At 35.7% G+C, this 19,143-nt stretch overlaps 1 protein-coding gene across 1 annotated transcript in view; it reads right to left on the bottom strand.

The window, feature by feature from the left end:
- Window positions 1-709: 709 nt before the first annotated feature.
- LOC129248792 (suppressor of Mek1) overlaps window positions 710-19,143 on the bottom strand; it is a 59,373-nt gene continuing 40,939 nt past the window's right edge. Inside the window, exon 6 of the mRNA XM_054888407.1 lies at window positions 710-2,103. Coding sequence (XP_054744382.1) covers window positions 1,075-2,103 — 1,029 coding nt within the window. The 3' untranslated portion in view covers window positions 710-1,074. The remainder of the gene's footprint in view (window positions 2,104-19,143) is intronic.

Raw genomic sequence — 19,143 nt, 5'->3', positions numbered from 1 at the left:
TGCTGAAATCATCCAACATTTTCAAAATAAAGTAATCCAGGATATCGGTGAAGCTCGTTGCTATATACGGTATGACGACCAACACAGTTACGGAATGACGACAACACCTGCAGTTACGCACAGTAAAAGAAATTATAAGTCTTTGCGCTGCTAAGCATGCCAAAGGATTGAGCAACACATCAATGCTGATGCCTCATCTCTTTGCGATGAAGCAATATACATATACAAGAAGACTGAAGAGGCATCAGATACTTCATTTTAAAACTGGTCTACTTTAAAAAGTATCACGTAGAAAATCAATATCGAATCTCGAAAAGTACAATATCGTATCATATTGAAATTCATGACCCTAATCGACCGTGTCCTTCCAATTGCATTAAAACAAGGCACCACTGATAGCTTTGTAGCACTATTTATTAGGACTCAGTAAAATAAGTGCATAGCAAATTTAGAATTTTTAATGTTTAGTTTTGTATAAATTATGCTAACATTTTAATAAACATACAATTTTGCTTAAATATACTTATATATGTTTATGTGTATATATTTTCCTAAAATCGTTGTATGTAATATATGTATAAGTTTAAACACACTTGTACTCGTTTAAGTCAACACGAGTGTATATTAAATGCGCTGTGGTGTGTACTATAAGTAGCAGTAATTAAACACATTGAATAGGTGATGAATATTATAATAACAGGTGTAAAAATTTCTGTTTCCTAAACGTTTACAGACATTCTTATTTCACAAGACATCACAAATCAGTAACAATGTTAATTATAATTACTGTTCTTTCATAAAGCTGTGTACGAGTATTTAGTTATGTTTAAAATAAATATCATGGCTAATCTGAAACCCTTAGTATAGCTGTCAGTCTTGGGCTATGATTCCTACATTCGGAAAAATTGCGTTAGCCACAAATGCTTCACGGCTATTCAACAAGTTCCATAAATATTTAACATGTAAACTGTTTGCTAAAACTTGCGTCTTAATCTAAAAATCTCATCTATCCCAACTTATAAGTTGAGAATTTGGCACTAATAATGAACAACATAACGCTCCACAAATAGGATCTTACTTATCGCTTTCTAAAATCGAAGCCACTTCATAGCTGGAAGGATTTGTGGCTTCCGAAATTTTCAGCTTCTCAAATTTGGGTAATCCACCGCCAGTTTGAATTTCAGGCACACTAATTACTTCCGCGTCGGGATTTATGGGAAAGTCGAGACTTCCAGCAACTAAATCGTTGACGGCAATGTCATTAGACAGATCCACCGGTAAGGCATCATAAGCATCAATGTCGTTACTGAAGTCATTTCTCTCGTCGCCCTTCTTTGCCAAATCTTCTTTTAAATCAGCCCATTCTGAGTCAAATTCGGGATTCATCTCTACAGTTTCACTCTCCTGCTCATCATCCGATGAAGAGACATCCTCGCGATTCTTGTTGTAAGGCTGCTTATTTGGATGGTTGTTAATTTCATCATTGCCTTCACCAGGCGCAGCAACCGTTTCATCACCCACCCACTCAGCCAAATCATCAACAGATTTTACGGACTCAGTAACTTCTTCGATTCCGGCTGATTCAGTGGTTTCTTCCTCAATATCTTCCTCGTCCAATTCAGCCCGCAAATCATCTTGATTCTCAACGGCTTCTGCGTTGGTTTTATTTTCAGCTGCCGGTGCATCTGCCAAGATATCAGAATTTGATGACTCATTTGAGTTGTTATTCGCTTCCATTTCCTCATTATTTTCAATTGTAAGCGCGTGGTCCTCAGCACTATGTACAAGTACATCGTTTTGTGTCACTCCAAGAGTTTTCTCCTCAACAGCCGGTATGGCAGTAGAATTTTCAAGGATTTCCATTTTTTCTTTTTCGTCGCTGTTGTTAACAGACTTATTGGTTTCCGCTTCGATATTTCCGTCTATTTCCACTACCTCGGCGATTTCTTCCTCCGAGCTTTGTTCACTGCTTTCTTTGCCTTCTGCCACTTCAAGACTATTGTCTGAAACAAATGAAGTATTTAAGTTGGCGGCATTGTCCTCATTTGTTACTGGCAACATTGTCTCGTGTATAAATTGCGATGGTTGTTGCGGTTGAGTGTGCTGTGTGTGAAAAACACATGTGCGGAGTTGCAGTGAGTTAATGGATAGTAAAAATGCGGATTCCGGAATACAGTTAATATGCCAAATTGCGGGGTTGAAGTTGATGTGTGTTTGTTATTTTTAGATGTGAGAGTTGGTGCGTGAAAAGATAAGAAAAGGATTTAAGAATTCATTAGGTTGTTTTCTTATTTAGTTTTTATTTGAAAATGAACGTCAGCTGAAGTTGCAGGTAGAATACTTACAGAAATATTGCGGGAATAATAGTTAATTAGTCAAGATTACTCACATACCAATATTGATTTAGAAGCTTATTGTAACGAATGCTTGATGCCTATGGGTCACTACTTGAATGATTGTTCAACCAGTTTTAGCACTCTTTATATATGGGCGCAAAAATATCATTTTATCTACTGCAAATCAAAATTTTGCTCTCAGTCTCTCACTCACCACTTCATCAAACGACAATAGCTTTAAAAAATGTTTAGCCATTGAGCAATAATACGAGTACTCATTGGCTTAGCTGAGTATGTAGATGTTAAATGTGTCATCTAAATGAAACCGGGCTTAACAGGCTTGATTCATAACATAATACCTAAATGTTCCTGTGTCTATAATCTCAGTCATTTATATTTAGTTGCGTATAGTAATGAATTAGCTTCGCATTACTCATTAACATTCCGCTGCGTTGCAATGAGTCACCTTCAACGGCGCCAAATGACCACATTTCCTGAATGAGCGAACAGAAAAAATTAAAAAAACGAGTCCCACGCGCCAAGCGCTAACCGCAGTCGCGTCGCATAGTAGCAGATGCCGCTGCTGTAGTTACAGTCGTATAACGTTTCACCTGACAGATAATTTACACAGAAGAAAGAAGAAGGAATCTGCTCTCTGCAGCCAAAGCTTTCCAACACAAACAGGTTTCAATTCTTCTTCTACGTTAAATAATTTAGGTTTGCCAAGCTAAACGAATAAAAGATGTTCAGTGTATTATACAATTTGTTTAGACCACTAACCTATGCGGCTATGACAGCCGCCAACTTTTCATTTCAGTTATTTATGTAATGCCAAATATTTTTCATAAGTTTTTACTTATTTAAGTTAAATTCATTTTTCGAAAAGGTTTGTTTGAAGTTACGAGCACTAAGTACAACCTCTTTTCGACGCACCCGTGATTTCAGGCGGATGTCCTTAAGCCCGAGGCATAAAAGTTATTGTATTATTTTACTACTCTTTTAGTTAACAATATTTAGTTAATAATATTAATAGAAATACGTTTGTTTTATATGTAGCACATTTATAACCGTATTAGCATAGTTGATTGCAATAAATAAATAACTCGAATAGTTTTGGCAGCTTCGAACGTCATTCAATGGTCTTTAATCGGCATCGGAACGTTGAGAGAATAAAAAGACAATGCTTGGAAAACAATAGCGGAGGGTTTCAAAATGATCCTATTCACCAAGATCATCAGAAATGTTACGAACTAATATGGAAAACTGAAGTAAAATAAGAAGAAGCGATTTGTTTGAAGCGCTCATTTTTCGAGAATAACGGATTATGATAACAGATATTTATTAAACTTTTGTATTCATTATTATTGACGTCATCACCTTAATTTGCAATTTCAAGATTAATTTTTGCTGTTGCCAAACCAATTAATAGAGAAATGAAAATAAAAGCGCTATTTTTCACACATAATTTAAACTTAGATGGGCGTCGTAGCCAATAAATAAAAATTAGATCGAAACATGAAACTGGAAGAAATCTTGTTTAACTTAATTAAATTGTTTCGGGAATCCGGCTGTTACTTTAAAGCAAACAAAAACTAAACAAACTACTTATATAAACTCAATCTAGGACCGGTGTTCGGTGCAAAAATTAGAAAAAAATAGTAAAAACCTTCTGGCGCTTTCCATACAAACACCACAATGAAAACTATAACTTTTGTGTTAACCTTAAATATTATATATTTATATTAAAAACAGTATAAAATAAGTATAAATCTTACAATTTTCCAAATCATTCCAAAACGCTAGCCTTGCTACTTAAAACGGAAATAGGCAATATACTTAGTCTTGCCCTAAATTCTGTGACAAAAATTCTCAATGTATATGAAAACAAATTCGCAGAAAAAAATTCCATTATTTTTGCTTTTGTGTGTATGCATTATCTACTGATAAATTATACTCGGTTGTGTGTCAAATTTCGTTTGTTACCAATGGAATGGGGAGCTAAGGAAAATCGTATTGCAGTGATTGCATTACAAAAGTGTGATAAAAGTGGAAGTGAAATTTACGAATTACTTAAAAAACTTAAATTTCGAGCAATTTTGATTGCCGTACGATCAGTCGTTTTTCCCAAACGGCTGAAGTAACAGACAGAAAAAGAACTGGTCGTCCTCGTGTGGTTCGAACCAGTACAGCCATAAAAGCCATGTTACTTTGGAGAAGTATTAAAAGTTTTAACAAATTTATTTCATATGTGACCATACCAAAGTCAATCAAATTCTCGCAAAATTATACCAGACCTAATAAATTTTACTTCACGAACACAACCATTTGGTACGTTTATTCAAATCCGCTTTCATGGATTATCAAAAGATGACTACGAAGTCATTAAAAGAACAGTTAGAACACCAACTAGTGAACATGAAAGATGCTTTAATCATAAACGTGTTGAAAACTTAGACTTATTTCGAGAACAAGTCTTCGTTTAAAGAGTCAGAGATCTTGTTACCCACGATATCCACGTGTCCCGATACTCATGTTAGCATCATAATATTATGTCTGGCGACACAGTTTAACCTGAATTTACAGTACTCGACTACCTTTGAAGTGGTTGTAGGGCTGTCTAAGGCCATGAGTGCAGATTTGCCTGTTGTCGCTGCAGATCTGTCTCTCCATCTGTTTTCCACAACAAAGTTCATCGCATCTTAAACAGCATACGCCTCCGCTTGAAACACAGATGCGTACATTCTAAGAGTCAAGTTTAGTTTTGTCCCGCTTGATTCCACGTAGACACCAGAACCGGAACCGTGTTTGGTTTTGGAACCATCCGTGAAAATGCGAGAACAGTGTCTACCGGGCTCATTCTCTGAATTTGACCACAGTTGAGCCTCTGGCAGCACCACACTGTATCTCTTATCGAATACGACTCTGGATCGTATGGAGTCCAGTGGCAAGGCGAGGGTCGTTGGAACAAAGTCCATGCCAACTCTCAATCTTAGATACTGTCAGGTTTTACCAACTACAAGGTCCGTCAATAAATATTGCTTTAATAGCCGTTCCTTCGGTACACATTGCATTTATGCGAATTTCGTCCAAAACGAACTTTTTTTCAGCATTGACGAATAACTTAGAATGTTACAATAAAAGAAATTAGAAAAGAAAGAGAAAAGGACGAACTAATATATGTTAAACAGTCAACAAGCAGTTTGTGCTGGCATCCTAATGTATCCAGCGTAGGAGCGAAAAACAAATCAAATCAGTTGGTATACTGCTATCACCTTCAATAGATTCAATAGATTATATATACGAATCACGAATTTTGTGTTTTTTCAAAAATTATTTATTTTTTCATTAATATCTATTTTGTCCCCTTCAAAGTAATCCCCATGAGATAGTATGCACTTGTGCCACGTTTTTTCCAATCTTCGAGGCACTTCAAAGAATCATTTTTTTATCTTGTACAGCTCCTCCTTCTGTCCCGTCTTTATCTCGTCAATCGTAGCGTAGTGTCGTCCTTTCATGGGCCTCTTCAGTTTCGGAAACAAGAAAAAGTCACAAGGGCCAGATTTGGGGAATACGGTGGCTGTGGCCTCATTAGTGTGTTGTTTTTGGCCAAAAAGTCGCGCACAAGCAACGATGTGTGAGTAAGGGCGTTATCGTGATGCAAGAGCCAATTTTTATTCTTCCACAAATCCGGGTGCGCCAGCTTCCATTGAGATGATTGAGCTTTGGTTTCCACGTCATAACCATAAACCCACGATTCGTCACCGGTTATGACCCTTTGGAGCAAATTTAGGTCGTCGCGGACTGAGATGAGAAATGTTCAGGCGATTCTGCTTTTCGTCGAAATTGAGCAGTTCTGGTACGAATTTTTCGGCGACCCGTCTCATGCCCAAATCATTGAAAAAAATCGAATGGCTCGAGCCAATCGATATGTCTAGGTCCTCATGACCAATACCATTTTCTTCACTTCATCAATTTTTTCGACTGCTGTTGAAGTACTCGGGCGCCCAGCACGCTTTTCGTCGTTCACATCTTCTCGGCCTTCTGAGAACGTTGTTTTGGTCCAAAGTAGCTTCTCCGTATGACACAGTCAACATTCGGAATGCATCCGCACGCTTAATTTAGTTTTTCACACAAAATTTGATACAGGTTCTTTGATCCATCTTTTTGAATAGGTAAAAATCGAAGACGAGCCGAAACACGTACAAGCAAAGCAGCTGTCAACAATTAACTGAACACTCAAAATGGCCGAACTCGTCGGCATAAGTGAGAGACATGAGTACCAACTTACCGCCACAAAAATATCGAAATTCGACTATACGTAACCTGCGAAAATTAAAATTCGCGATGCATTTTGAACCCATCTCGTATATACCATATAATTGTCGCGTACACCATTTTTGGGTATTTAGCCGAGCTCCTCCTCCTAGTTGTGGCGTCCGGCTTGATGTTGTTCCACAAATGGAGGGACCTACAGTTTCAAGCCGACTCCGAAGGGCAGATATTTTTTATGAGGAGTTTTTTCATGGCAGAAATACACTCGAAGGGTTGCCATTGCCTGCAGAGGGGCGACCGCTATTAGAAAAAACTTTTTCTTAATTTTGGTGGCCATTACCTACCCGCTCGATTATTTAATAAATTAAAAAAAAATTAAGAAATTGCCGCTGCTAGACAAATCACTTAGAAGGGTTAAATGCCCTACAAAGCCATGCTCTCTCCGACGACCACATAAAAATGCTGACTTGAATGAAAGCCTGAAGTGATACAGAGGAAATCTATTTTTTCTTTATTAGAGTAGGATCGGGTATTGTGGGCTATTCGGGTAATGTGGTCAACGTCTGTATTTTTCATAATAACGAACATGCACTAAAAAGATTGCTTATGAACTTCAAGATTCATATAACGGATGTTTTACGCTGCTCGCCTTTTCAATTGGACTCTTTACTGATGAGCAGTTGATCAAAATATTTTGTGAAGTGCAGTCGATTTCAGTGGCGTGTAATACATATTAATGGTATTCTTCAGCAAGTGATTATTTTTAGAGTGTGAAAGTTCAGATAGAATTATTAAACTATTCTGCATTTTTTAATGCGGTAAGAAACTCTTTTTAAATTATTTAAACAAAAGTTTGTAATACTTTTTTCTTGTAAGTGGTACAGTGGCTAATGTGGGCTAGTCAACGTCGGGCATTGTGAACTATTTAGTAGCCCACATTACTCCCTTAGTATTTTCCTAATTCTCGTTAATTTTCCTGTTTTGTATTTCCCAATTATACATATTTAGATTAGCCAAAAATGGAGAAATAAGGAAATGAGACCCCAGTATGATGCAAAAAGCCATTGTAGCTGTTAGCAATGAGATGATGGGCACACTTTTTACTTCAAAGAGTTTTGATTTTCCGCGTTTTACATTACAAGGAATGGCAAGGAGTAATGCATCGCTCCCTAGCCTGCTTTTAAAAACCCCACTTGGACGTAAGCCAATAATGGACGAAGCCACCTTGTAAAATATACATTAGAAATGGAATCAAGGCTTTGCGGCCTCACAAGACACGATATTCGTTCCCTGGCGTTTCAATTGACGGAATTATCAAAGTGCCAAACAAATTTTTATTATTTATTTTTAGCTCTTACAATTGTTTTTGGTGATTTTATATAGTGACCCACTTTACCCGAATACCCTGGGCCACATTACCCACCATTGTTCTTATCATCAAATTTTAAGGTGGTTTCAATTTGTCTATATTATCAGACGAAAACGATTATAGTAGGGTATATTTTGCAATAAAATATAAAGATAATTCAATATCTGTTAGAAATAAAAGATAGCTTTTTCATTACGATTATTTTGGCAGAAATTAATATCAAGGTAAAATGGTGCCCACAATACCCGACTTTATTCTAGTAGTTTATCGTTTATTATTAATTTGAGAAATAAATACTTCCTTGCCGCTATTTGCCTTTAATTTACCTTATTAGGAAATAAGGAACCAAAAGGTCCAAAAACTATAAAAATTTCACATTTCATATTCGTGAATAAACTTTCAGCTTCTTAATTACTTTTACCATTCCTTTAAGGAATTGAAAAAATCAAAAAAATTACATTGCTAGTAGATAATTATTTCCAATTACATAACATCCCTTGTATTAAAAACAAAGAAATTGCTTCTGATATTACTTTTAAGAAATAAAAAAGATATCATTCCATTGCTGTGGACTGAAGGAATTCTAATTGTAATGTGATTGCATTTACCCAGCGCTGTCTACAAATACGTAACTTTGCACTTAAAGATTTGCTTATTTGCTAAACTGATGCCAATCAAATGTGATATTCGCTAAGAAGAAAGAAGCGGTTTGCTAATGGCACCACCTTTGTATACTCCATATCAAGCTTTGCATCCTCAGTGCTGCAGTAAATATACTATACAAATTTTAATATTATATAATATATTCCCGCACAAATATATCGGGAATGAATAGGCCAATTTTTAATTGGATAATTTTGTGCAAATGTACTCATCAAGCACTTTTATTATGATCTTTATCTTTATATCTATGTTGATTTTGTTTGTAAGAGCTATTTTTCGGAATAACAGCTGAAGTTTGATTTGAAATTTAAGCCAGTGTGACATCACACAAAAATTATTCCATGAGATAAATGTGAAAACGCGAACAAGAATGCAAGAAGAAGAATGAATTACACAACTTGTCTAACGTAAGTAGCACATGAATAAGCTGCTATAGGTATTCACCATCACCAATTGCATAAATGTGATGTCACACGCCGAGCGATATTGTCAATTTCGCTGAGAGGGGATTAGCTGCACAAGATGGGCGTCACTTTTGGATTCTCTACGTCATACCATAGCTACCAAATACAATATGCAGCAAAAATCGGTATAAACATGTAAGAAAAAATAAATTAATATAAATATATTTAAATTTCCGTATTAATAAAACTCCGTATGAAATACAAGAAAAGATAATACCATTTGCTGGAAAAGTTTTTAGGGTTATATTTTATTAGTTTTTTTCTTCTTTTTTAAATTGTAGTTTTGGTATAGGGACGTGGAAAAAGGAAATAAGATAGATAGTTTATTGCTTATGGTTACGCCCCTTTAAAAGGTTATATATTTAAAAGTAGCAAACGTTAGATAAAGAAAATTAAAAAATATTTTGGAAATAGCCCGGAACAACATCGATTAAATTTTTGCAGACCTGCAAGGGCAGCAATTATTTGTGATATAGAAAGTTATTTTTATGTTCTGGGTTAGCTAATTGGTACCACAGTCCTTGGCAAACTTAGTCAGTTGAACAGGTCAACATAACAGGCGTATTTTCAAACAACATCAACATACATTGCAAACAAAGTGCCATGGACACAGCATCTCACGAAAAAAAAGATCAACGCTTAGGTCTTTCGATTTGACTCCATTGGACTTCTTCCTCAAAGGTTACGTGAAAAGTATATTATGATCTATGCCAATAAGTCCGAGAAGACTCCACAGCTGAAGAACGAAATAATATGATGTGTGTCGTGGAAAATTTTGAAATATGCTTCCAATGTTGCATTCACGAGGATCGGTAGACATCTAACGAATATTGGATGCTATAGACAAAAAAAACATGATGGAGTAAAAACAAAATTATTTAGCCAAATTTTGTTGTGCTTTAATTACAAAAGAAAATCTGCGGTCTTATTGAATCACCTTGTTCATATGTATGTACATACTTAAACACGTATGTATGCACGTATGGTATGCATTTTATCTACATACACCTGACATATGAGTGTTCCAGGTGAATAGAATATCTCAGGTATGTTTCACACATTTCTCATTAAAGATTCGTGGAATCATGAAAATTGTTAAAATTAATCACCGAAGTTGTTTAAACGCTACGAATATACAAGTGTAGTAAAAAAGTATTATTTGTATTATATTGTATTTTTGCCGTATTTCATACATCTGTAATGTTTTGGTGTCTCATGTGTTTGCAACCGATTTCAAACTTCTGTGAGAAGGTAGTTGAAAGGCTTCGTTGTCATAAAATGCGGAAACTCAAAAAATAAGGCTCAAGTCATTCCAGTCATTTTCGCGGGTGCACAAACTTAATCTCAACTACAAAATAGTAGCAAACGCCCGCCGTGGAGTTTTGGCGTTCGTTAGTTCTAAGAAAGCGTTCTCAGCTATCCCCTCGAATATTTTTTATAATGAACTATCTTTGAACTTAATTCGAATCTAGTTAGTGAATATAGTATTGTTGATATTTTGGTATTTTGCATATAAAGTCCTCATCCCAAACGGAAGTAGATGGTTTATCTTCTCATCTTTTAAAAAAATTTCTGCAGTTTCGTACCCGCGTTTATTACCTTTCACTTGAGTGTGGTGTAATTGTTGGTGCTTGAAAGGTCGCCTCTATTAAGCCTATTTTCAAAAGTGGCAACCAGAATTGTCAACTGTTTCTAAATTGTTTGAACCCACTGTTAAACAAAGGCAGTTAAGCAACGAAGCAGTTAACGAATTGCTGAAAAACAAAAAATTGGAGAATGTTTCATTACCGCACGATCAATCGTTTTTCCCAAACGACTGAAGTGACAGACAGAAAAAGAACTGGTCGTCCTCGCGTGGTTCGAACCAATGCAGCTATAAAAGCCGTTGAAGAAAGAATTCGCAGATATCCACTTAGGAAGCAGAAAATCATATAAAAATAAAAATCATAGAAAAATAAATGTATCGACCACATCCATGTCAAGACTAATTAGAGATGATTTTCACATGAAAGCCTTCAGTCGCTCAACTGGTCATCTTTTGACAATGTGCTAGAAGAAAATTAGGCTCGACAACGGTTATGAAAATATTCTTTTCACAGATAAGAAAATGTACACTGTAGAAGGAATTTTTAATAAGCAAAACTTCAAAATCTATACTAAAACTTCTAAAAACGTAAAAAAATGTTATTCCAAGGGTTCGGCGAGGCCACCATCCAGCCTCCGTAAGAGTTTGGTGGGGAGTGTCTTGTAAAAGCGTTACATCTCTTCATTTCTAGGAAAAAGAGATTGAGATCGGGGCAAAAGTGTTTCAGGAGAATGTCTTAAAAAGCGTGCTGAAGCAGTTGAGCAGTACTCTCTACAATGGAGAGCGTTGGACCTTCCAGAAAGATTCCGTTCCAGGCCATAAGGCAAAAACCATTCAACAGTGGCTAAAAACATTATTCCTGGGTTCATAGCCACAGAAGTCCAGATCTGAATCTATTGGACTACAGTTTGTGGTCAGAATTGTAGAACATGGCCTGTCGAAGACCTCACAGAAATTTGGAGAGCCTCAAACAATCTTCGGTTCGGTGTCAATATCCATGGAAACCGTGAGTGCTGCAAGAACTGAATGGCCTAATCATTTGAAGGCTTGTGTAAAAGCAAGTGGTGATTGTTTCGAATGAAAATTTGAAATTTTTTCTTTAATATTTACATGATTAAATGAAACTAAGCTCATTAAAAAAAGTATTATAATTTCATATCTATAGCGGACTTAACTTGTAGCAGAACTTATGGCAGGACTAAGTAGCTAGTTCGGAAGTTCATTTTCCTATCTTGATTGGTAGTAGTGATAATCGATAACACTGCCCAACAGCATTTCTGATGATTGGGTTATGATACATGTTTTTAGTCCAATTTTTAATGACAATTTCAAATCTGTAACTGAAATTCCTGTATCAGCTCTATATGACTCTATATGACACATTTGACTTTTTGTAATAAAACACTATAGATTTAAAGATTATTTTATTTTATTGCCTTCTTAAGTTTAAAAAAATTTTTTTTATATGATTTCCTTGCTGAAGTTGAAGGCATAGAACTGTTGTTAATGCTCCAACAATAGTCGGCCATCATGTGTGTGTTCCAGTAACCTTGATAGCGTTCCTCCATCGTACGAAGGTCCTGGTGGAATCGCTCGCCCTGTTCTTCGCTGAGATCCCCAAGATTGGCTGGAAAATAGTCCAGATGGTTGTGAAGAAAGTGTAACTTAATGCTCATATTACATCCAACCCTTTGGAAGTGACCCATTAGTTGTTAGACGTTTTGTTCTCTTCTGCGATAGTAAGAAATTTTAGTTTCTTTTGTGACTAAGTTTCTTTCTTTTAATCTAGACGCCAACATTTCTGAACCAGTCTTTGACAGTCCCAGATCTCTAATGAGGTCGCTTAAATCATCTTGGTTAAATGGTTTTGGTGTTCCCAGGTCACAATCAAAGTCACTATCGCTATTGTCTGTTTTTGCTTCAAAATGTAAAGGTTCTTCCTGTGAAGCACCAGGTTGAGGTTCAGATGACATCGTAGGGCTCAAAACACGTCTATGTGCCGATCGTATGGAAGGATATTCCCATTTGCCTCGATTTTTTCGGTTAATGCCAGTTATTTTTACCATACAAAAATAACAGTCGTCGTGGTGGTTCATAGGTTCAATCCAGATCATAGCAGTTTCGTATCTAAATTTATTCCTTTTCTTATTCGTCCACAAACGTAGAAACTCAACGCACGTTTTGCATACCTTTTGCGGAATCCAAGGCTTATTTTTCATTTTCATTGGGTGACCGAGGTAATTTTTGTACGCCTCATTTACGAACGATGTCACATTCAAACGGTTTTCTTCAAACATATACTCTCCGCAAATAAAACAAAAACTATTCCGGTCATTTATACAAACTCGTCTTGACGATGCCATAACAAATAATATTAAGAAAACTTAATATTTGTTTAAATATTCGTCAATTAACACTGAAATATAGTGATTTTTTTGTGATAGCTATAACTCGTAAACAAGAGCTGTTACAAAAAAAATGAGGGTATATTTAGAATCAGCGTGGTCAAATTAGTAAACATCAAGTATCAAAAGTCATTCATCAGACAAAAAGTGCGATTTTGTTTTTTTGTGTAATGCTTTTTCTAGCGCATTCATTGCGCGTTCCGGCATTCTCCAGGTAAGCAATTTAGGCCCTCTTAATTGGTGCTTACTTCGTCTTTGGGCTAGGTCGGGCTCCTGCGTGCGTCTTAATGTTATATATACATAACAACTGTTTTAAGTATCGCAACAGCCCAATTCTGTGCACTTGAAAAACTCATTATCTTGCTTATTATTGATTACACAGGCCGACAAAATTTAACCAACATTCAGACCCAGAAACCAGACTATATATTTCCGAAGGTTTATGATGCGCTGAATCCAAATCTGGCCTCAGAATTGCTCTATCAGCTCTGGTTTTCGAGATATCCTAACCTAAAAGTGCAAAAAACCCCATTTTTGCCCATATTTGAGGTTATGTAGCCTTGCAGATGTTTTCTTTCACCAAAATTAAAGGATGGCATCTTTAAATACAATCCTTCTTTTTTCAAATGGCGTTTTGTTTGCTCAAATACCTTTTTTTTCGCTGAGATATCGCATTTTGAAATTTTCATGGGCAAAAATGGTGTTTTTTGCACTTTAGGTTAGGATATCTCGAAAACCAGAGCTGATAGAGCAATTCTGAGGCCAGATTTGGATGAAATAGCCTTGATAAGCCTTGAAATAGCCCAGAATGCCAAAAAGCTTTCAACTTGATAGAAATCTTGATTATTTGATTACTTCCCGTGAATTTGTGAAGTGTGCAAAATTGGGCCGTACATTTCTTTTATATACTAATGACTTGAAAGCTTACGACTGGTAAGCTTAGGTTCTGTTAAGCTCGAATCGGATTTTTATAACTTTGCTATCTGGTGTAAAAAATCCAAATTACACTTAAATAATAAAAAGCGTTTTTATGTTTCATTCGCTAAAGCTCCTTCCCTTTTGCCTGCTTTGTATTATATTGGATGTTCTCGGCTAAGCTCAGTGGATGAAATTTGCGAATTCGGTAGTATTTTAACTCTAAATTCCTATTTCAAAGGCACATAAACAGCACTATTACAAAGACATATTCTATGCTTGTTTTTATTAGCCGATTCAGCTAACATTTTAGTGACCCTTACATCTTGAAACTCTTGTTCACCATCCTTTGACTGCCATATAATGAGACTTGAACGTATACAAGAAACGTTTATTCGGTATGGCATACGGTCTTTACATTTCGTTGAACCGATCCCTGCTTACAGGGCTAGATGTCAGCTAATGAACTTAAAATCCTTGAAATCTAGAAGGAGTATTATCTTGCTCACATCTCTTTGATATTGTACGAAGTTTCATACAAAAACACATCCATCAACACTTTAATATCTTTGTAGGAGATTTTCTGAATCACAATATTTCTTCGCTATAATTTGCATATGTGGCAACTAGTATATTTTGGCAACTTCGTGAATGTTTATGATTCGTCTCAACATAATATAATATGACTAAGTTAATTGGAGCATAAATTTGTCTGTAACTATTTTACAAAATATTCCATCATCCATTTTAGTTAAACCAGAGAGACCGGCAAAACTTTTCCAAATTCCTATTGGTAGAACTCAAAAATGAAAATTAAAGGTATTTTAGAGATACCTAGCCCTGAAGAAATTTCAGTCGCTAAAGAATGCAATCTAAGCAATGCTGGTAAACAAGACTCCTCAGCAGTTTTAGAGGAGTTATCAAAAGAGTCAGGTAATAATGGAACATCTATTAAAAAGGACTGTACTTAGAGATATCTTATCAGTTTTCGGTATCTCTATTTGTATTTAAGCGCATGGCATTGATTGATTGATTATAACATACCCACTTACCAAAATGTTAATAAACCAGCTAAAAATTGGTATTCATATGACTAAATAAGTAAGGAAGACTAAATTCAGTACGGACCAAAGTTTTATACCCACGCATATTTTAATAAAATGCTATTTTGACAGGCTATTTATTTTTGGAATCGAATAAACTCGTAGATAATGAGAGTTAAAGCTTTTAGCATCAGAAGCCGCCTATTTCTTCGAAGCGTAAGAGGCCACGCTCACTGTCAATGCCCATCATTCAAAAGTGACTAGTGCACCACCTCTAACGGATACGGCGTGGCCATCAACACGAAATTATATTACGCACATATATTGTCACATATTTATGTACGTATGAAGTTGTAAAACCAACAACAAATACTAATGTTTTTTTTCACAAAGTATGCCGGATGGAACCCCAATAAGCGTGCGCAGAAGTCGTAGTTTGATTCGAATAAAATAGTGCAAATTTTCCAAATACATACATATATACAAACGAAGAAGTATAAACCTTCATAAATTTGTATTTACTTATTTATTAGCAAAAGGAACAACTAATCACTAACACAGGCTTCCCTTTTTTAAATGGGTCTGCTTTTCGATGTAATTTTGTGCGCGAACACGATTCTGGCCACCACGTCATGGTTTTGAGAAAAGTGGGAGGTAAAAAAAGCCCATAAAAACGTGATTTTGCTACCAGCAATTCAAATAGGTATTAATTTTTGAAGTATATCCCAAATATAGCTGAGTTTTGAATGTCTGTCAAAAGAGGTGCCTACATACATACTTATGTAAATACGGGTATGGGTGTTTGCATTCACATATACGAGTACGAGTACATTACGCATATCGCTGAGTACAGAATTATAATCACGTACTACAGTAATAAAAATATTATAATGAAGCGCTTTAATTTTTAATGCAATTACAAATGACGTATTAAACATTAATTATTGCTTTTTTCTCCAGGTTCTATGTGCAATATATATGAAAAAATTAAATTAAATAAAGAATTGACAGCAATTAAAAGGTCGAAAATAGCGGCAACAATTGTTCCGTTCCCTGAATTATTAAATTATCAAATGAAAATATATGCAAATGAGCAATTATTGTGTGAAGCATGAATGACACTCATTAAAGCAGAAAAATTCGCAGCCATTGCTATATGTGAAGCCAACAAATATAATGAAATTCTAAATTTTTCACCGCATATTTGAAATTACTGCGGCGAAGTTTGTTAATTACGCAAATATTTTAGAATTCTTTCACCTGTCTTTCACCTTATTTGGATTTAAACATTTGCTTTAGTATTCCAATCAGCATGAATACAAAGGTATGTGTATGCATTTATTAATGTATAGTATGTACTAGCGAATGAGTAATAGGCGTTTTGCATTAATTTAACTACAAATTCAGCAAATTGTCTATTTTTATTGAAAATAATTTCACAATTAATGCCATAAAATAATAGACGTAATATGTCACGCGAGGTCTCGGATGAAATCTGAATCCTTTTCAAAATTACTCATTTTGCATGAATAAATCACAGTGAAAATTAACAAATTTTAAATCGAAGCAGCAGCAAATGCCTTTTGCAGTAAAATCTCTGAAAAAATAACATTCCGCTCTTTTTATCGCGATTTGTCAAATTTTGTTAGAATATTTTTCAAATTTCAGACAAGCTTTGCTTTTTCCATTTGTTAACCTTTTCGCAAATTTGAACGAAATTTATTTGTCCTCACTGCATAAAACTCACTCACTTGTCATTTTTCACAGCTATGCTGCACATAGTAGGCGCCGTATGGTGTGTTATCTTTTTATCTACCTATACAGATTGACACCTACCCCTTGCTGTATAAGTATGTATGCATGTGCATGAAGCTATGAACTTGTATGTGGGAATGTACTTGTGTCTGCGCGAATGAACATTTTATATTTATAGCCATAAATATTAACCTTCTGAAAATAACGCACAAGAAATATACAGCAGCGGATATATTGAAACAATTTGCTTCTTTTCACTGCAAATGGTAATAAATTGAAAATAATTCAACCAAATCCTTTTATTGTTCCTGGAAAAGTTAGGTAAACATATGCACATACATACATATGTATTTATATGAATATTTTAGCGTGCAAATGGTTGTCATGTAAACGCGGGACGTCAAGCTTTCAAGTACCTATGCAGTTAAAGCTATATTTTTAATCTCACGTATGGATAGACTTCCATTAGGGGATTCATAAAATTGATTTGATGTTCTATAACTTTTGGAAAACATGTTGCCATTGTGTGTACATATGTAAAGGGTGTTTTTTTTAGAGGTTAGGTTTTCAAGTTGGCACTACTTTTTTCGTAGATGGTCTTTTTGACAGCTGTCACTTGATTTATGCTCAGTTTGGTTTGCCATTTCATAATGAATAGACTTACACCTGAACAACGTTTGCAGATCGTGCAAATTTATTACGAAAATAATGGTTCGGTTCGCGCGGTTCGAAAATAATGGTTTTTGTTCAGCGATGAAGCTCACTTTTGGTTGAATGGGTATGTCAATAAGCAAAATTGTCGCATTTGGAGTGAACATAATCCACAAGCCATTGCTGAGACGCCGTTACATCCTCAAAAAGTCACTGTTTGGTGTGCTCTATGGGCAGAGGGAATCATTGGTCCATATTTCTTTAAAAATGAAGCCGGCCATAATGTTACAGTCAATGGAGAGCGCTATAGAGCCATGATTAATGACTTTTTCGTGCCTGAATTGGACGATGTTGATGTGGACGACCTTTGGTTCCAACAAGACGGCGCTACATGCCATACAGCCAACGCAACAATCGATTTATTGAAGGAAACTTTTGGTGAGCGCATTATCTCGCGCCGTGGACCTGTGGCGTGGCCTCCAAGATCGTGCGATATAACACCGCTGGACTATTTCTTGTGGGGCTATGTGAAGTCGCTTGTCTACGCAGATAAGCCCGAGACGATTGACGTCTTGGAAGAGAATATTCGGCGCGTTATTGCTGACATACGGCCCCAATTGCTGCAAAAAGTGGTCGAAAATTGGGCCTCTCGGCTGGAATTTATTCGAGCCAGCCGCGGCGGCCACTTGCCCGAAATCATTTTTAAAACATAATGGCAAACCCTTATCTTTATAATAAAGCTAAATTCTTGGCCATAACATTAAATTATATACGTTTTATTTCATCTTGAAAACCTAACCTCTAAAAAAACACCCTATATGTAAAAAGTGTCCAATTGTTTGTTATGAATATTATGGCGAATGAAGATTTTAGTAATGTTTGTGGACAAATTTTCAAATAATTCAAAATAAGGTGTTTTAGTAAAATTAATTTTTTTACCATAGCTTTATTTTTAATTTCGCAAATTTTCTCATCCTAATATTATATATACTAACTATACTCTCTTCTTTGTTTGATGTCATCCATGTCATTGCGTCGTATAAAGGGACAGGCATACTGAAGTAAACTAGCTTGCCCAGTTTACAATAAGAAGGGTCGTTAAGAGCTTTTACTCCATTCTAGGTTGGCGCTTACACTGAATGCTAAGTAGACAAAATTTTCGCCAAAACTGCCAAAAATAGCCTCGAACTTATCGAAAGTGGTTAACTTAAGTGGTCTGGTAACTTATTTTCAAAATTTCGAATTTCGGTTTTTTACATACATATTTTGAAAGTGCGATATATTGGTAATATACTGTACAAATTTTAGACCGAAATTCGAAATATGGACGAAATTATAGTACATACATGAGAGCGGCTCGTACTTGCGCGGCTCTATTGCTAAAACTTTAAACGCGTTTTTCTCAAAACAACGTTTTTCCGGATGGCCATCGTGAAAACAAATTTTCTATCTAACGGATTGAGCTGAAGATATGTTTTTCTACACATCAATAGTTCTGGCGGGTAGTAGATTTAATTTATTTCCATTTTTTGGTCGGATTTCCACTTTAAAAAAAGGCAATTTTCTTCGAAGTCCGCCATTTTGTTATTTTTTGTCAAAATCATTTGATCTTACTACCCGCCAGAACGACAAGCACACTGATTAATAAGCAATATGTTTTTTCTGTTTCAGATGACCACAAGTGA

This window comes from Anastrepha obliqua, chromosome 5 (genome assembly GCF_027943255.1).
Source record: "Anastrepha obliqua isolate idAnaObli1 chromosome 5, idAnaObli1_1.0, whole genome shotgun sequence".
NCBI lineage: Eukaryota > Metazoa > Arthropoda > Insecta > Diptera > Tephritidae > Anastrepha > Anastrepha obliqua.
The sequence above is the reverse complement of the archived record's forward strand: the minus strand, read 5'-3'. Positions and strand labels throughout refer to the sequence as shown.